At 35.5% G+C, this 20,965-nt stretch overlaps 1 protein-coding gene across 6 annotated transcripts in view; it reads left to right on the plus strand.

Annotated features, from left to right (window-relative positions):
- Positions 1 to 20,965, plus strand: part of Nme7 (NME/NM23 family member 7) — a 190,074-nt gene that overhangs the window by 109,248 nt on the left and 59,861 nt on the right. For 5 of the 6 annotated variants that reach the window (XM_046430225.2, XM_046430227.2, XM_046430229.2 and 2 more), the window contains 3 exons: positions 2,561 to 2,625; positions 4,933 to 5,001; positions 8,350 to 8,451. In XM_046430225.2, the coding sequence (XP_046286181.1) occupies positions 2,561 to 2,625; positions 4,933 to 5,001; positions 8,350 to 8,451 (236 nt within the window). Of the gene's footprint in view, positions 1 to 2,560; positions 2,626 to 4,932; positions 5,002 to 8,349; positions 8,452 to 19,285; positions 20,381 to 20,965 lie in introns of those variants that run through there. The other variant, XM_046430226.2, reaches the window with a different exon arrangement.

Consider the following 20,965-nt stretch of genomic DNA (forward strand, 5'->3'; position numbering starts at 1 on the left):
CTAATAAGAAGTCACTAGTTGCTAAAATAGTTGTTCCCTATATGTGCTCATCATTGCAACTCTAAACTACCTGCATCCTTCATGCTCTCTCTAACCGTACTGGGATGCAGTCCCACGTCACCAGTTTTCTGTATGGAGTTTATTCAATCTTTCATCCGTTGGTCAGGTTTCTGCTCTGTAACTGCTTGTATAGCGCACCTTGTGTTTCTATCTAAAATTTTAAATTCACTGTTTTTCCTTGACTAATTTGGCTGAATTACTAGTTTTCTTCTTAAAGGTGCTAATAGTCTTCCAGTCTCTTAGATTCAGGATCTTTTATTTAGTTTTGTGGTGCTGGGGATTGAACTAAGGGCCTTAATTAAATATGCTAGGCAAGTACTCTACCTCGAAGCTACACCCCAGCACTGGACTCAAAATCCTGAAGTAATTTTTAACCCTTTTTTCAACTTCACACTCTATGAAGTTCAGTGCTGCTGTTACTTCTTGTTTGAAAAATGGCTTCTATTAACTTCTTTTGTGTGTGTGTGTGTGTATGTGGTGCTGGGGATTGAACCAGGGCCTTGTGCATGCAAAGGAGGCACTCTACCAACTGAGCTATATCCCCAACCCTATTCACTTCCTTTTTGACTGCTGCCATCTAAACACTGGAGTCTAAAATAAGAGAAAATATTTAAAAATATCTTGGCTTTTATTGTTTTCCCAATCAGCATACTATGAATTCAAAAGTTCCATAGTTTTGATCTGAGTTGTTTTTCAAAAGCTCCTGTGTTAATGCAGGAATATCAGATGTAAAATTATTAGATTATGAGTACTATAACCTAATCATTCAACCCTAGTTTGAATGGACTGAGTGGGTGGTAACTTTAGGCAGGTGGGGCATGGCTGGAGGAGGTGGGTCACTAGAATGTGCCCTGGAAGGGTTCACCTTCTGTGGACTCTTTCCTCTCTTTGGTTCCTGGCCACCATGAATGGAGCAGCTTCCCACTGCCATGATGTTCTGCCTCACCTTTGACCCAGAACAGTGGACTCAGCCAACTGTGGATTAAACCTCTGAAACCATGAACTGAAATCACCTTTCCTCTTATAAGTTGTTCTTTCTGGATATTTTGGTCCTGGCAGCAAAAAGCTGACTAACACAAAAGCTTTTACTGTTCCTTATATCCCTTATTCTTTTTTAGTCAGATCAGCTTGCCTGTCACTATTACATTAACAATCTTCTAAAAATACTGCTTTATTTTGAATTATACACCTAATATTTTCAGTTACTCCCCATTTCTTTTGGTAATATATCATTTTGGAGAAAAGTCACTCTCATGAACTCTTAATGTTGACAAATTAGTCTAATTTTTGATAATGCAAATTAGATATGGCTAAACATAAAACTAAGCATATAAACTTTTGCACAAATAGATATATAACTAATTTAAAAGTTCATTACAAACTATAAAATGAAGAATGTTTAAGTTAATACCCTTATGTAACAAAGGGTATTTATCAACAGTTCAACATGAATACAGTACAGAGGTAGTCATGGGCCTGTTCTCAGTGATGACTCAACTGCTTTTCTGTATTCAGACATCAGCATGCTGTGGTACCATTTGGCCTTCCCTTCCCTTCATTTAAGAAATAGATCCACCTCTGTCTTTTTCTCATCCCTTAGTCTGCTATAATTGAAATGGCACTACTTGGCTACAATAAGGTAGTAACTAAAACCCGCATTGAGACACCAGTACCACCTGGTGATCAGGGCTTCTAGGTGAGCATCCAGATGACCAGAACGTGGGGTGAGTGTGTGTGTGTATGTGTGTGTGATGAGGGTGGGGGGCAGGGTGAAAAGGACAAAAAGAGTTTTAGTCAACTTGAAAATAAGAAACTTAGAAGATTGTATAGGAAACAAATAGAATCTTAAAATCATTCCCATGCCCCTAGAGTCTACAGATCCCATCATAGAAATCACTAGTCTGTGAGATAAAGGCCTTATCGCCCTGGCTCAGTCCCCTCCCTTTCCTGCCTTGTCTTTCTTTTCTACATTCTTACTGTGACAGTAACATGCCCACACTTGCCTGGATGCTTTCTCTGGCTGTAGAGGCCCATCATCTATACCCTTTAAGGGCCATTCATGCTATTATTTCCTTGAAGTCTCTGCTCACCTTTTCAGTGATAATTTAATTTTTTCTCTTCCTTTGAACACATCTTTGGTTTCCTTCTGTATCCAATATTTTGGCATTTTGGTTTTTTGTAATATAATTTTAAACCATTTGATTTTCATGTTCTATATAGCACTAGACTTTTGGGGCCTTAAAGGCAAAATAGTATCTTAAAAATATTTTTTTTTGCATAATCCTAGGACCATTGTTGATATTCTTGAAACATTTTCTTGGGGAATCAAATAATTAAATGTAATGCTAAGTATTACAGATTTAGTTTTGTGGTAAAAATATGTGTTTTCATTATGTAGAATATAAGCAAAATATGTTGATATGGAAAATTTGTATTTCCGAAAAACTAAAATGCTTTACTTTTTTTTTTTTTTTTGCATCTATTTGTTCTTCATTTTCAGGACTGTTGGGAAAGATCCTGATGGCTATTCGAGATGCATGTTTTGAAATCTCAGCTATTCAAATGGTAGGTACTTTGAAGTAAGCCATAACATATTGAGGATTAAAAAAATAATCTTCAATATTTAAAAAATTTTTTAGTTGTTGAAGGACCTTTATTTTATTTACTTATTTATTTGTGGTGCTAAGAATCAAACCCAGTGCCTCACACATGCTAGGCAAGCACTCTAAAACCCCTACCCCTAATCTTTAACATTTTTTAATTGAATGCTCTCTGAGCACTTTTAAACTCAGTGCATTAAAAAGAAAATGTTTTCTGAACTCAGTAACCTTATAATAAAAAAGTTTTTTTAAAGAAAAATTATCAACTAGTTTGTAAAATCATCAATCAAAACTTGGAAACTAATGAGAAGATGAATAATTATGAAATCTTATCTAGGAGTGTTAAGAAGTCTTAGCCAAAACTTTCTAAAAGTGTTGCTTGTTGATGTATTAAGTGATTATAGGATCTACGCCTACTCTAAAAAATAATAACTATAGGAATTTTAGCTTTAAACATTGACCTAGCTCGAGGCCCACAACCGAGCACAGTGATTGGCCATAGTACTTAATGAAAATAATAGCAAGACAAAAAGTATTAGTTGAACTTATGATGGAGGCCTGGGAGTGTAGTGGTAAGTGCAGTCTTTGACTTTTGGAACCAGAAAGATCTATTTGTGAATCTGAGTTCAGCTGCTTTCTAGGTATGTGACACTGACCACAGGTCAAGCATTCTGTCCCTAGCTTTTCTCATCTGGGTGTTAAAAACATTAATTGTCTGAATGGATTATTCTGAAAATTAAATTAAATAGCTGTACACAGTACCTTGTAGAGTTTATAGATCAAATTCCTGAGTATTTAACAGGTTATATCTTCTCTTATTATTGCATTACATTAATAAAAGTTGTGTGAATGTAAGATAAAACATTGATATCAAATAATTCTCTTCCTGTAATAAATGTTGCCTATGATGATAAATCCTTTCAACTTGAAGTATTGTCTCTGTGGGAAGAAATTTCTCAGTAATCTTTAATCTTGGCAACAATGGAGAAACAATGTAAGGGGGAAAAATAAAATGAAAATTCAGAGGCAATTTTTAAAATATTAGGGTTTTAGTTCGTGAGATCTGAAGTGTAAAGTTTTACTACTAGCTACCTTTAAGTCCAGCCTGCATAGGAATGACTTGTTATGGACTGACCTTGTAAACATATTCTTATTCATAATGTTATGAAAGGAAGTAGCAAGTCCAGATGATGTTTGTAAGTGCCTTGTTAGAAACCTGACTAGGAATTTCTCTGAATTCTTTGGAGAAAAACAATAGTGTTTTTCATTCCCTCTACCAAATCTAATTACATTTCTTTAGTAATATTTCTTTCTTATACCTCTAATCTATCAACAAATAATATTACATTGCATAAGTTCTTTTTATCAAGAATGAGGTTTTATTCAGATAGGTATAGGGTAGCAGATAAGAACATGTCCAGTGGGATCAGACTGCTGGGAACAGAATGGCAATCTGGGAAGGGTTCATTGCTCTTCTGACTCTTAGTAGCCTTATCTTATCTAGCTGTGCCATAAAATTGTGAGAATTAAATTAGATAATGCATGACATATTAAGTACTCAAAGGTTATAAATTAATAGCACATTTTTACAAAAGAGGAAATTATTCAAGATTCACATTTTGACGGAGAATATCATGCTAAGTGAAATTAGCCAAACTCAGAAACTCAAAGATCAAATGTTTTCTTTCATTTTTGAAAAGGAGGAGGGAAGGATAGGCTAACATAAAGAACTAATCAAATATAAATCAATAGACATATGAAAAGAAGTCTAATAGAGCAGAGGAAGGAGAATGGGAGAGGGGAGGAAGGATGGGAGGGAAAAGGGAAAGGATCAGGAACCGAAATCAATTTCCATGCATGTATGGATTACTCAGGATGAACCCGACTACTGTGTATAACGATAAAGCTCTAATTAAAGAAAAAAAGTATGAATGTTATCTCTGATAGCAGCAGTGCTGGGCCTAGGGGGAAAAAGAGTAAGGATTGAAGAGGGATCAGTGGAGGGGAGGTAGAGGAGGCGGGTGGGGGAGTGCTGAACTGGAGCAGGTCGAGCCCCTTGCTTTTGTGATTATGTCAGGTTGTTTCCTGTGTTGTATATAACCAAAAGCAATTAAAAACAAATAAATAAAAACAAATTTAAAAGGAAACAAAAAAATTTGCATTTTGAAGTAAAGAATATATCTAAGGGATAATATATGGTGAGTGCCAAGAATGGCGCATTTATTTTTCTTTGGTTTGTGGGCTTACAGTTTTATTTTATTTTTTAATATAGTTCAATATGGATCGTGTTAATGTTGAAGAATTCTATGAAGTTTATAAAGGTGTAGTGACAGAATATAATGTAAGTATTGAAGTAAATTTAAAGCAAAACCATTTGGATGTCTCAAATCTTGGGGATCTCAGTATAATTTATAATCCTTGAAAGTATTTCTTAAATTATGATTTGCATACTATACATATGAGAAGGGCTAATATTCAAAATATATCAGGGACTCAAGCAACAACTCTGTAGTTAGAAAATAAAACACCTAAATTAAAAATGGACAAAGAATCTAAACAGATATTTCTCAAAAGAAGAAATGTGACTGGCCAACAGATGTATGAAAAAATGTTTAACATTTCTGATCATCAAGGAAATGCAAATCAAAAGCTGCAATGAGATATCGCCTCCTGTTTGTTACAATGGCTATTATTGAAAAGATTAATGATAACAAACCCGTTTAGTTAAAAATGCTGAAGAAACTAGGGAGAGAAGGAATTTACCTCAACATTATAAAGGCTATAGATGACAAGCCCAAGGTCATTATCATACTGAACAAAGAAAAACTGAAACCATTTCATCTAAAATCAGGAACAAGACAAGGATCTCTCCTCTCACCACTCCTGTGCAATATAGTTCTTGAAACTTTATCCAGAGCAGTCAGGTAAGAGAAGGAAATTTGTAGTGTTACAAAAAGGAAAATAAGTCAAACTACCTCTGTTTGCTAATGATATGGTCCTATATCTATAAGACTTCTAGTTCAGCAAAGTAGCAGGATACAAGATCAAAAATTTTAAAAAATAGCTTTTCTATATGACCCTGCTATCCAAAATTTTTTAAAAAATAGCTTTTCTATTCCAATAATGAATCTACTGAGAAAAAAAAATCAGGAGAACAATTTAATTTATAGTATACTAAAAATATAAAATAATTGGGAATAAATCTAAGGAGGTGAAAGGCCTCTACAATGAAAATTATAGAACATTGAAGAGAGAAATTGAAGAAGACCTTAGAAGATGGAAAGACCTCTCATGTTTGTGGATACATAGAATTAATATTGTTAAAATGGCCATACTACCAAAAGCAATACAGACTCAATATAATCACTATCAAAATACCAATGACATTCTTCATAGAATTAGAAAAAAGTAGTCCTAAATTCATCTGGAAGAATAAAAGACTCAAAATAGCCAAAGCAATATCAAGCAATAGGAGGGATGCTGGAGGCATCACAATATCTGTTCTCAAATAATACTACACAAACTATAAAAAACAGCATAGTATTGGCATAAAAAGCAGACATGAAGACAATGGAATAGGGTCGAAGAGACAGATACAAACCCATACAGATACAGTCATCTGGTACTTGACAAAGGTGCCAAAAACATATATAGGAGAAAAGAAACCCTTTTTAACAAAACGGTGCTAGGGAAGTTGGATACCATATGTAGAAGAATTAAATTAGATTCCTATCTCTCACCATGCACAAAAGTCAACTCCTAGTAGATCAAAGACCTAAGAATTCAATCAGGAGCACTGTAACTTCTAAAAAAAAAAAAAAAGTAGGCTCAATACTCTGACATATTGGCACAGGCATTGACTTCCTTAATAAGACTCCAAAGCTAAAGAAATAAAACCAGATTCAACAGATAGGATGGCACAGCAAATGAAACAAGAGCATGAAGGGAAAGCCTATAGAATGGGGAAAATCTTTGCCAGTTACTTTTCTAACAGGGGATTAATATTCAGAATATATGGAGAACTCAAAAAACTTAATACCAAAACCCCAAATAACACAATCAGTAAATGGGCAAATGAACTAAACAGATATTTCTCAGAAGAAGAAGTACAAATGGCCCACAAATATATTTTTAAAATGTTCAATGTCTTTAGCCATCAGGGAAATGCAAACCAAAACTACACTGAGATTTCATCTTACTCCACAGTCATCAAGAATAAAAATAACAATAAATGCTGACAAGGATGTGAGGGGAAAGATACACATTGTTGGTGGGACTACAGTTTAGCCCAATTACTTTGGAAAGCAGTAGGGATATTCCTCAAAAGACTAGGAATGGTGATATGACCCAGCTATCCAACAACTTGACATAAATCCAAAGAACTAAAATGTGCATACTGTAGGACACAGGTACATCAATGTTTATAGCAGCTCAGTTCACAATAGCTAATCTGTGGAACCAACCTAAATGCCCTTCAATAGATGAATGGATAAAAAAAAACTGTGGTATTTATACACAATGGAATATTACTCAGCATTAAAAGGGAATAAAATTATGGCATTTGCATCATAAACACTCCAGTATCATCAAAATGTCTCACATGGCCTGCGTGGTCTGACGTCCTCTCATTTCCCTCCTGGGTTTCTCTCCTTCCTGATACTTTTGATCTTCATATATCCACACTGTTGTTCTGCCTCCGTCTCATGTTTGTTTCCCTTTTACCTGCAGTATACTGAGGGGGAGGGAAGATTCACTGGGTGTTCCAGATCTGTGAGGCCACCCCTGATTGTGTATTTCATGTGCTGTTTCATGTGCAGAATTGAAGTGCTAATCAGTGTACCTGTGTTTCCCTCCTTGTGCTGCTGTGCTAGAACATTTTACTTCTTACAGTACACTCTTAATATTTTTTGCTTTAAATGATTATCTTCTTAAGCAACTAAAAAAAAAAAAAGACAATGTGTTTATATTCACCCACAAGTTTAGTAGAGTTTTGTGTAGATCTCCATTTTTGTCTGGCATTTTTTCCCTTCTTCCTGAAGAACTTCCTTTAACATTTCTTATAGTAAAAGGCTATTGGTGGTGAATCTCCCAGCTCTTCTTTTTCTGGAAAAGTCTTTATTTTTCCTTTGTTTTTGAGAATTTAGATTGACAGATGTGCTGCTGTTTATTTTCATGCTTGCTTTTGAACAGTTTCTGTTCCCTGTCTTCAGATTCATTGTTCGTTAGCAGTGTCTTATCCTAGTCACCCCATCCAGTGCTTTTTGTTTGTTTTTGTTTTAATAACATTTGCAGTGGGGCAACTGTGTGTCTTACTTTATTGTTTCCCTTCTCCTGAGGACTGTGGTCTATGGTGCCTGTTGTCCAGAATCTGAAAACTGTTGTTTCATATATTTTGTCTAGTTTCTAGAAATATAAGGTGGGAAAATAAATCTGGCCCCTGTTATTCCTTGTTGCTGGAATGCATTATGGTTTTTAAAAGCTTCTTCAGGAGAAACATTTTGTTTTTATATGTGAATTTGTCAGCACTGGGTTCAAGGAGATAGGAACTACTAGTGTGTGTGATACAGATAGGAAAAGAAGCCAAAGGTAACTTTTAACTCTGAAGAATTAGTGGAATAGTGGCACAATTAAAAGAGAAGGGGTAAAATATCATCAAATTGTATTGATTCTTTTATATTGTACATCACAGGAGATGGTGACAGAATTGTATTCTGGCCCTTGCGTAGCAATGGAGATTCAACAGAATAATTCTACGAAGACATTTCGAGAATTCTGTGGACCTGCAGATCCTGTGAGTTGTAATTATTAATCTAGTTTGTATTATTCATTCACTTAATATTTAAACAGATTTGCTATTTTTTATTTATTCTTTTAAAAATAATTTGAAAGTGAATGTATACCAACATCTTTAATCAATAGTATTTTGAATAATAACATCGTGTAATGTTCCAAGAAAAATAATTTTTACTAGCCTTGAGACAATATAGAATATATAGAAGCATTTATTCTGGTACTTTTTTATTGTTTCTTTTTGTTAAATTGTCCAAGTACATTTTGCAAACTTTATAATAGAAATTAAGGTATTATCCTTTGACATAGGAAAGACATAAATAGAGCTCTAAATGTGAAGAATATCAATATGGTGACATCATCTGAGATCCATAAGTAAATATGAGCAATGGAACTTGTCACTTGTCAATGATCTCAGAGTACACATATGAAGATCTCTTAGAGTGCTTAGACTTGCAGAGAAACAAACAGGTAAGGACCAAAATATTGATGTTCAGATAAAGTTCAAATGTCAAAAGTGTTACATAGTAAAGGAGCAATTCCTGTGCCTTGGAGGTAATCAGACTTTGTTAGAGAGGAGAGAGGTAAATAGGGATTTCAAAGACAAACTGAGGAACAAAGAGAATGGGGAAAATGCTAATGCATGCACAAAGAAAGCAATGAAGAAATTTGCAAGTTTTCTATGCTGCGTAGCAGGAATATATCCCTGGCTTCAATGGGAAATGAATACCTGAAACACAAGGAAATATATTTTCTTAAATAGAGGAAATAAGGTAGAGAGTACTAGTAGGTCTGATTGTGGAATGGGTAGCTTTACAAGCCACAATAGGAATGTAGATTCTGCATAATTTGAATCCTATATGGTAGGAAATAGGAATTAACTGTATGTATGTAGCTCAGTTTTGAGCATACTAAATTATTCCTTTGATGTAACAGGAGACTAGATGGGAAGAGGTTAAAGACAGAGGCTCTAGAAGTGGAAAGGAGCAGATCTGATGGCATCAGTATAGCAAGTCATCAGGGTCTCCTTCGCGTCTTCTTGGGGAGAAAGGAGAGTAGATATAAATAACGCATTGAGTGGGAATGTGTGACAGTTATGCCTGATTCTTTTGTGAGAACTTTGGGGAAAACAGTGGTGACGCTGTTTACTGAGCGCTAATCTTAAGATAGAAAGGGATACTTTTTGGCTTGAAGAGAAAGCTGAACTCAGTTGTTGCATTCTTCTCATTTTTAATTTATCTTTAATACATGGTGGGTATTCATTTTTAAGATTAAAAAATGTGAGAGAACAGCTAACCAAACAAATAGGAATAAATTAAAGAAATGAAAAGTAGAACAAAAAAGGAGTTGTTTGTTCATTCTTTCAGTCTCTCATTTGTTCAGTAAATACTGTGGAACCTTGCAGGTGTTTGTAAATATAAAGATAGAAAGTTCAAGAACTGACAGCCTGCAAATGAACAACCATTCTAGTGGCTAGTTTTATGCACTGTGTCACTTGCATTGTTTGCAGGTGTTATGGGAACTTGAATTATAGCACTTAGCTCAGCCCAAGGATGGGCAACAAGGGTTGGGGAAACTTCTTGAGGAGAATGACATCTGAGCTGAATTGTGAGGAGTGAGTGAAACATAACTTGGTGTTACTGGGGGGGGATCGCAGTGTCGCTTTTGGGCTACAGCAGGCTCCTGACTGTTGCTGAAGCTGAAGTAAAGGCAGGGAACGCCAGGATGGCTTTGCTGGGGAGGAGGTGGGGAGTGACGCGGTATGATCATAGACTCTGAAAAGAAAAACATGCTGACTCTCTTAGGATGTTTATTCAATGAACATCTACTGAGTGAATATTATGTGCTAGGTACCACAGTTGGTGCAGAACAGAGATAACTAAAACAAAGTGTTGTTCCTTATGGATCAAAATATCATGATAGCTTAATTTGGAAACTTTCAGGCCATGAATCTTGCCTCATTAAACATGGCTGGAATTACTCTACTGTGGGTTTTCATTTTTGTTCTTTCACTTTTGTTGCTTATGAGCCTCACATGGAATTATAGAAAGTCACATCTTACATATTAAATTAGCTCAAAATTTTAAAACCACAGGGGTTTTAAAATTTTGAGCTAATTTAATATGTAAGATGTTAATAGTGGTTTTCTTTGGGAAGTGGAATTATAGTAATGTGTTAGTTTTATTTTCATGTATTTTACAAATTTTCTTTAAAGAGCATGTTTTACTTTTATAGTAAGAGAAAATAATTTTTATTTTATCATAAACCTGAAAGTTAACAGACTTTTAAATGCAGAGGCATGTATCTGTTAGATCTGACTCTCCTTTTGAGTCTCGGGGTGCTGAATTACATGCTGTTTCTAAATACAGATTAGGCTGTCAGACGGGACCACAAGCATTTGATGGGGTTTCCAGGACACAAGAAGCACAGTGGTGGTAGTTACAAACCATGCTTCCAGAACAGTGAGATGTCCCTTTCTCTGTGGCTCAGACTTCTTTGTTTTATCTGGTTCTCACCGCTTCCTTTTCCCCTTTCCCCTCACTTCTCTAACAAATAGGTATCGAATGCTTACTACATGCTAGTCCTTGTGCCAGATGCTAACTGGGTTTATATTTGTTGGAAAAAATTTTAGTCTTAACTCTAGCAAAAGACAGAATTGATAATTAAAAAGAATTTCACTTTAAATTTGCATGTGTGCCAACCTATTCATGTGGTATTCATCTTAAAATAATTTAGAAATTCATTCTTCATTACCTGCAATTCTCATATCTAAAGAAAGATCTTGTTACGATACATGTAAATATAATTATTACTTGGAGGACTGCCAGGTACATAATGGTCATGCAATTAATGCTAGATGAATTAGTGAATAGACTGTTTTTATGTATACCTAACATCTGGTACTCACTCGTTGGTTAAATGTATGTGACCTACCAAAATGGGTCCTTTTCTTTATTCTTTTCTAAGATTTAGACCTATTTTATAATTTGATTCAGCCTAACAGAAACCAGTAAATAACTTTGTAATTTACAAGTTGCAGATTGACCTCATTGCATCACTGAAGCCTTTGCTGTTGGCAGATTTTTCTTCCTTGTGGTCTTATAGTTTTGTTCCTGAACTCATTGTTTATGAATAAAATTTCTCCTGGTCTCTCTAGAAGTTCTATAAGCAGTATCCAAACAGAATGGTTCACAAGACAGCTCATTAGGGAAGCAGGGGATAGGGGATAATTGATCATAAATTTATATTTTACTATCCATCTAAGAAATTTTTAATAAAATATAATGTTTAAATAAGAATACATTTATATATCTATTAAAGTATATACATATCTTGATTTATTCACTTATTTTACTAATAGGGATACTTGAAAACCTTTGGAGGCCAATGGAAAATATATCATATTTACAATTAGAGATGTATTCACTCAGCACACCATCCCCACATGCAGAAAATAAGTCCACCTGGGCAGAATTCCAGATTTGTCTCTTGAAAGGTTTTGATTGCACTTGCTGAAGAATTTTCCTGTTGAGTACAGTAGCAGTTTTCATGCTGAGCCATTAGGAAACTCAGAATCACCAAAGAAGTAGTAAATTATCTGGAAGAATTGTACAGATTACATTTGCTCTTGGACTGGTAGGTCTGTTAAGGCAAAATAATTTAACGTACTGTATTGGTCAGCTTTCTGCTATTATGATGAAATGCCTGAGGCAATCAATTTTTTTTTTAAGAGAGAGAGAGAGAGAGAGAGAGAGAGGGAGAGAATTTTTTAATATTTATTTTTCAGTTTTCGGTGGATACAACATTTTAAATTTTTTTTTTTTTATGTGGTGCTGAGGATCGAACCCAGCGCCCCACGCATGCCAGGCGAGCAGGCTACCACTTGAGCCACATCCCCAGCCCCCTGAGGCAATTAATTTATAAAGGATTTTTTTAGCGCCCAGTTCTGGAGGTTCCAGTCCAAGATCAGTGACCTCATCACTTTGGGCAGCTGGTGAGCTAACTGGATGGCAATGGTGGAGAGTGGGGGTCAGAGCATACAGCTCAAATCACAAGCTAGGAAGCAGAGAGAGACAGGATGGGCCAGCACTCCTCAATCCCCTTTGAGGGCACCACTCCAAAGACTGAAAGACTTCCCACTAGGCCTCACCTCTTAAAGGTCCACAGCATCTACCAGTAGTGCCTGGGAGCCACCCCCTTTAACACTTGGACCTTTGGAGGACTCTTCATATTCATACCATAGCACATGAGCATACTTTGTTTCATGAAAAATCTATTCTTAAAACATATTATGTAAACCACATCATATAAAATGTAAAGGATCTTATTTAAAGGAATCTAAAAATTTTTGTAAAATGAATATCCACCTTCATCTGCCCTCATACTTTGAAAACCTTTACCCTGTCGCAAGATTGAACTGAGTTAAATATTTTCATGTACAAAAAGTGGCTCTACAAATTTTGATTAAATTTTCATTCATTTGATTGTCAAAGGGGTATTTTTAACTGTTACTTAGTAGACTTTACCAATTTTTTTTTAAATGTAGAAGTAGTACAATATTTTGAAAATGTAAAGTTTTCTCATCAGTGTATAAACTTGGAAGAGAAATATTTGGGAGCTGGTGTCTGTTGTTTCTGTCATCTACATTACTAATAGATGGTCATGTACTTTATTTACTAAAGATTTTGAAACCCTGATCATATTCTTTATTTTCATCCAAGTTTCTCCCATCAACTTGGACAAAATAGGATTCCTTTTGTCATTGATTTGTAATCGTTCTACGTCTCACGTTTCTCCTATGGACATGCTCTTGTTGATGAACATCCAAAGAGAGAGAGAGAGCCATCTTTGTAGACTGAACCCTGAGATAGTAGTACTTGTCTTATTTCCTGGCTCTCTGGGTCTCCTGATCCCCTGCACCTTGCACCTGTGACTTGGCTAAACCTCCATTCTTTAGAGTCCCGGTCCTTCCCTTACTGACAATACTCCCACTTTATGACTTCTCTTTGCTCCACCCAGACGCCACTGTTGTCCCTATCATACTCTTTATGGCATTTTCCACATTGTTCCTACTTGTGTCCTTTGGCCACACCCTGACAATTCCACCTTAGATCAGTTCAGCCACCTACCTAGTACATTCCTGTGTATGGACTAGAAGTGTCTACGTGACCACATTTACCTGCTGATTCAAGTCACACTGATATAAGTTATCTCCAATCACAGCTGAGCCAAGACTGCCATCTTCAAGCCTTTATTTTATAAAAAATTCTTCTTTTTTTCTCTTTCTACTAATTCTCATTTTAGTTCATTTTACTTGATACTTTTACAATGACTTCATCCTTTTCTCCACTCAAATGGCATTATCTCTTTATAGAGAAAAAGTTAGCTAATCTTGTAACTCTCTTTCTTTACATGCAGTTTTTCTATTTCTGAATTCACTTTCTCACTCTAGTTCTAGAGATATGAATTTTCCTTCTCTTTCAAAATTTTCCACCTATTATTTATTCTTTCCTTCTTATCTTTCAGACTTTATTTTGTCTTCTGTATTTTGATTTTTTAAATAATTTTTGTGGTTATAAAAGTAACATGGACATTATAGAAAAGTTAGAAATTGATTAATGTTTAATAAAGAAAATGTGGGCTATTATTCCCATCATCCTGAGTTACTAATTTTATAAATTAATTGGGATCAGGCAGTGTATACTGGTTTAAAGAGCATAACACTACAGATACTGAGATTTTCATGTGGCCTTAAATATTTTTCAAAAATGTGAAGACATATTTTGTAGATTTTAGTTTTATATTGTCTTATGATAAAAAATAATTTGAGAGTTTCCTTATAATTAATCGTTATGTAGTTTTTGATAAATATAACCAGATTGTATCTGACACCAACTCTCAGGTTATCTGCGATCATGGTAGGCTGAGGCCAGCTCCTAGTGCAAAAGGCCCTGCTGCATTCTCTGCAGAGGGGTTTCCTTCTCTCCTAGTTACTGCATGTCCTTGAGAAGACTGGAAGCAGGCTGCTGGCATTGGGGTAGAGTTTAAAAAATTTAAATAAAAAGTTTCAAGTATCTTAATGGCCAATACTAGAATTTTCAGGCAAGAAGAGTTTTGTGGAGAAATACAGGCATGTGTTATTTGGGGAATGGAGGCTCTAGAAGAATCGGTTGGATGGGATTAAAAACAACAACAACAACCAAAAAAGCACCCTGAAAGTATAGCTAAACTGTTTGCATGAGAAAATAATAGGAGTTTGGAAATAAAAGGGAAGAGAGAAGCCAAGGCGCCAGCAGAGGCTGAAGCCTGGGGGAAGAGACCATGGTCAGAGACTGGGTGAGTGAGAAGATTTTTCAGAACAGAATTTCTAAAACCTAAGTCTGAGGCATTTGGGTTTCTGGGGTGTGTATCCTCTTTGTCTTCTCAAAACTTCAGTAAATCTGGTTTGATGTGGAGCTTTGGGTGGTGGTGGTGTGTGTAGAAGAGGAAACTACAGGGCTGTAGCCCATTCATTGGGCATGGAGGGAGAGTGGCAGGTACTGAAGAGCAGAGTGTTGCTCTGAGCTGGCTGAGCGGAGGTGAGCACTGAAGTTGCCACCAGAACCAGGTGGCACGTCACAGCAGAAGGCGGCAAACACTCTTTCGTGTTCCTTGGCTTTTTCTTATCAGGTGACTCATCTTTCTCCTGATATATTTAACTCTGAGACCAAAGGAATGTGATGGGAGAAGGGAAGCAAATAGAATAGACCTTATAGCTGGAGTAATTTGGGGCCAGCACTGTCCAAATACAATGGTGTATTACACTTACATGTATTACATCTGTAATGCAGTACATTGAAATTTTTTAGTAATTACATTAAACAGAAGTAGATAATGTTAACAATATATCTTATTTAATTCAATATATCCAAAATATAATAAGGAATATAATAATATCAAAATCATTAATGGGATATTTTACATTCTGGTACTTTATACTAAGTCTTTGGAATTTATCACACATCTTATGTTCAGAGCATTTCTCAATCTAAACTGCCACGTGTCAAGTGCTTAATAGCCACATTTGGCTATCATATTGTACAGGTCAAGCTTAGGAACATAGAAGCCCTCTTCAGAGTCAGAGATTATCGAAGTGCTTCATTTGGGTTTGTTATCAGAACAAAAATAATAATAATAATAATAATAATAATAATAATAATAATATTGCTTAGTTCCAACAACAGTGCAAGTGTTCCTTTTTCTCCACATCCTCTTCAGCAATTATTATTTGTATTCTTGATGATTGCCATTCTGACTGTTGTAAGATGAAATCTTAGTGTAGTTTTGATTTGCATTTTTCATACTTGCTAATGATGATGGACTTTTTTTTATATATTTGTTGACCATTTTTATTTATTCTTTGAGAAGTGTCTGTTTAATTCATTTTCCCATTTATTAATTAGGTTATGTTTTTAGAGATCCCTATCTCTATTTTTAAGTTTTTTGAGAATCCTCCATATATTTTTCATCTTAGGCTGCCCCACTTTTTATCTCCACTGGTATTCTCTTTTCTTCACACTTGTTAACTCTTATCTTTTTATAACTATCTTAACAGATGTGAAATGATATCTCATTGTGGTTTCAATTTGCTTTTCTCTGATAATTAGTGATGTTGAGAATATTTTCATGTACTTGTTTTTAAAAGAGATTATTTGAGCTTTTTGCTATTGTATATATTCCTTAGCTACTTTGGATGTTTATCTGCCGGGTTTCTGTTCTCGTGACTAAAAGGCTCAGGGTTCACTCCAGTTGAACTGGGCTGACTGGGCTGCACGAAATAACCACACAAGAGACACAAATACCTTTTGCTTTGGGGTCGCTGTGATGGCTCCTCTGACCTTAAAGGTCCACAGGAAGAGAGAGAGCGAGAGCACGCGCTGACCCCTTTTATTGAGGAGAAGCTACTCAAATGAGGCAAGGGGTCAGGTTCAGGGGGCTGAGTCTATCTTCATGATGTCCACTGTCAGCAGGTTGTCTGACACCTGGGTAGGCCACACCCAAAGGCACAGTAAGTGAAGGGGACACACACAAGGCACTTCCATGGAAAATTCTATCCTAAACAGGGCAAGGGGTTATATTACAAAGGAACAGGTGAGTGTAGCTTCACCATGGGGCTGTAGCAAGATATACCCATGCACGAGACACCGACCCTCAAACCCAAGAATGGTGGGGAAAGCTCTGCCACATTTCGGAGACTGAGCGCTTCAGCACTCAGCCGGGGAGTGTGACCCAGTCACGTGCAAGGTTGGTCTCCCACATTTATCCTTCATCAGATTTATGGTTTGCAAGTATTTTCTATCTTTCCAGAGATTACCTTTCCATTTTGTGAATTGCTCCTTTGTTGTGCGGAATGATCAGTTTTCGTTTTGTTGTTGTCCCATTGGTTTATTTGTGTTGCTGTGACGTGTGCTTTTGGTGTTATGTCCCCCCCCCCCCAAAAAAAAAAAATCATTGTCATAGACAAATGTGAAGGAATTTTCTCTCTGTTTTCTTCTAGGAGTTTTATGGTTTTTGTTTTTAAGTTTAATTCTTTAACCCATGTTGAGTTAACTTTTGTGAGTGTGTAAGATAGGGACCTGATTTCATTCTTTGCATATGGAAACACCTTTAATTGAAGAGACTGTCCTTTTCCTATTATGTGCTCTTGGCCTCACATCACATGTGAGTTGACCATATATGTCTGGGTTTATTTCTGGGCTCTTGACTTTGTTCCATGGATCTGTGTGTCTGTTTTTAATACCAACGTGATAGTATTTTGATTACTATTGGTTTGCAATGTAGTGTGAAATCAGAAAGTGTGATACTTTTATGTTTGTTCTTTCAAAGATTGCTTTTCCATTTGGAATCTTTTGTGGTTCCATATGAATTCGAGGATTTTTTTAATATAAAAATAGATTTAGGAGTTTTGTATTTATTTTTAGGGGGAAATATAAGCAAATTTGTGGATTGCTTTGGATAATATGAACATTTTAACTATATTAATCCCTTTGATCCATGAATTTGGAGTATCATTTTATTTATTTCTTCTTTAATATTTTTCATCAATGTCTAATAGTTTTCTGTGTACTGATCTTTTACTTCCTTGTTTAAATTTATCACTAAATATTTTATTATTTTTACTCTATTGTAAATGGTTTCTTCATTTCTTTTTCAGTGTATAGAAACACAATTGATTTGTGTATGTTAATTTTATATTCTGCAATGTTATTGAATTTACTTTACTTTAGTGTTTCTGTATATAAAAATCATATTGTCTCCAATCAGAAACAATGATAGTTATGTTCTGAGAAGCCACCACGAATTGATGAATATTGAACTGTTGCTCCTAAGAGGAATATAAGATTAGGTTCCTGTGAGCCTGTGGTCACAACATATACATTAATGAGGTGACCAGGCACAGTCTTATTTTATGAGGGTTTCTGTTTGAAGATAACTTATTCAGTCTGTACTGTTGGTTCCGTAACACTGAACTCGTGACCAGTACCACTTCGACTTGGACTTCAGTGGTGCTCAGATTGTTCATATTTCCTCCATGAGGCACATGGCAGCATCCTTGAACCTGGGACTTTAGACAGCACTTTAGCTCTGTGCTTGGGGCCATTGCAATAGTGAATCACCAACAAAAATGAAGAGAAGAGAGGGAGAAGGAAGGGGTGAAATGTGATGCTAAATAGTGTGCAAAAAGGACACTTGTTAACAAGCGAGAGCTCAAACAAGAAAGGCAGAGTGTTACCTTGTTCAGCCTCTACTAGGAACTTGCCCTCTGGTGACTCAGATTTTTGCTGCTCTGCCACATCTTCCAATCACAATAAATGTGCTTTTAGTTTTGACTTTGGGTTATGAATAAATTTTAGTTAGAAGGTAAATATGCAAAATGAGTCTACAAATAATGAGAATTGGCTATAGTCTTTACATTTAAAAAAATGAGTTTAAATGACTTTTATAAGGAAAAATAAGTAGCAATGCCTGCTTAATAAAATATCTGTCTAAAGAAAAAATTTTCTCCTGGAAAGTAGATGGTTCTAAGGGATTTAATTCAACTAATTTGAAAAACAAAACAAAACAAAATATAGACTGGAAAATACTTATGTTTTAGGGTTATTATTTTTCTTGGATTTCTTTTAATTTGGTGTTAAATAACTCCTTCAAAACTTATCAAAAATAATAACTCTTTTGTGAGCCTAGAAAGATGAAACAATGTGACCCAAAAGTTGATTAATAGAAAATCAGTTAACATAAATAATTAATATTTTTTGTGAAAATTGAAACTTTATTACTGGGAAGCATTTTCCTGAGAAGGCAGAAAATGTAATGCAGATTCACATGTCAGTTTACTGCCATTTCACATATTTTTCTGTAATATATGGTGTACGCAACTAAATTTAATAAAACTGTTTTCTCTTTTTTTGATTGTTTTAGCCATTAAATATTGTAGTGGGAATTTTGATCCCAGAACTTCTTCCCCTTCCCTTCTTTCTTTTTTAAAATTATATGTGTGTGTATGTATGTATGTGTGTGTGTGTATATATAATTTTATTTATTACATATGTATGTCATTTTATAGCAACATGCAGTTCCTGTTTTGCTTTTTGAATGTACTGTTTTCTAATGGAAGACACATGTATTTAGATACTAAGAATATTTCCTAGAGCATCTGAAATTACCACAGAAGTATCTAAACAAGCTTAGAATACAGTCTTCTTTAGATGAATACCAAATATTCTAGTTCCCAGGGGCCCCAGAGCTTCTAATACTGAATTGTGTTGTCACTTGTTGTTTGTTGTCACCCCACTCAGGAAGCAAGCATTCAGATACTGTCCAGGTTGACCCATGCATTTCTAGAATGAAGACTTCAGCCTTAAGCAACCAACAATAATTAAAACAACACCAACAATGCTTTATATGTCCAGGCATGGCTTCTAGGATAATGGAGAATATTAAAAAGACTCATTTGTGATTAAAACTTCCAAAGACTCCCAATGGCATAGACTTGGGGTAAGCTAGAAATAAGTTTCATTATAAGGGATTTGTGCCTTTTGCCTCTGTTTTGTTGGATTGGGATTTATTTTATTTCATTAAACTAAAATTATTAAATACATTGTGGGTATGGGGTCCTCAAAAGTGACTATAATAGACTTTGGCTTAGCCATGTGGAATTTTTAATCTAGTGAGAATATGATCATTAAACAAATTATTACAAATATGTGTATATTATAACAACATGTTGAGTGCTTTAAAGAAGTAGGATAATTGTGTCAGAGCTTATAACAGAGGTTCTAGCTTAATTGAGATGAAGGGATTCCTGAAAGATTCTCAATTATTCTTAATCCTGAGATACAGAACACCCAGGTATGGAAGCCTAAATCTTAGAAAAACCTAGTACATTCTAGGAATTCAAAACGAATTTTGGCTCTAGCTGAAGGTGCAGAGGAGAGTAACCTTTCATGCAATTGAAGAGATCATTAAAACCAGAGGATGAAAGCCACATTAACTAGTTTGTATTTTCTTCAAGTGCAGTGGAAAAGCCATCGAAAAGTTTAAATGGGGAATTGATATGATAAAATTTGTATTTTAGAAGAGCACTATGACTGTGTGGAAAATTGATGGGAAGAGAGTAAAGTAATTCTGACCAGAGATGATGGGACCCTGGGCTTAGATGGTGACAGTGGAGCTTTCAACATGTATTTCATAAAGAGGGCTGGCAGAAGTTGATAATTTGGATGAGGTCATGTGTAACTAGGTACTATATCTACCATAGATGAAGAAATTCCTGATAGAAATGACGACTATATTTTCAAACAGATACAGCAACTGATTAAAACACCAAAGCCTGTTTAACTTTAATCATTATTTAAAAGTTTTTCCTGGCTACAGATTTAAAATTTATGTACATATAAATAGCTTTTACTCTTGAAAGTAGGAAAGATAAATGGAAATATGCATTCCATCTTAAGTTTAGACTCTAACTTAACTACCTATCAGTTTTAGTAAATTTGGAATTCCTTGGTCTTTGAAGAGTTCTTTAGTGTGTCTATTTTGTTTTTTTTTTCTTTTTCCTCTCCCCCTTCTTCCCCCCCCCCCCCCCCCCCCCCGCCCACACACACACCTCCTCTTTTGGTACCAGGAGCACTTAAGTACTAAGCCACATCCCCAGCCCCAGCTCCTTTTAAATTTTGAGACAGAGCCTCACTAAGTTGCTGGCCTCTAACCAATCCTTCAGCTTCAGCCTGCTCTGAGTCACTGGGATTACAGATGTTCACCACCACATCTGACTTTTTGTCTTTTTTTTTTTTTTAGAGAGAGAGAGAGAGAGAGAGAGAGAATTCTTTTAATATTTTTTTTTTTTTTTTTTTTTTTTAGTTTTTTCGGCAGACACAACATTTTCATTTGTATGTGGTGCTGAGGATCAAACCCGGGCCGCATGCATGCCAGGCGAGCGCGCTACCGCTTGAGCCACATCCTCAGCCCTGTTTTTT

The sequence above is a fragment of the Marmota monax genome, unplaced genomic scaffold (assembly GCF_021218885.2).
Source record: "Marmota monax isolate L192 unplaced genomic scaffold, Marmota_monax_Labrador192_F-V1.1 WCK01_AAM20220418_F8-fsc00055, whole genome shotgun sequence".
Lineage (NCBI taxonomy): Eukaryota > Metazoa > Chordata > Mammalia > Rodentia > Sciuridae > Marmota > Marmota monax.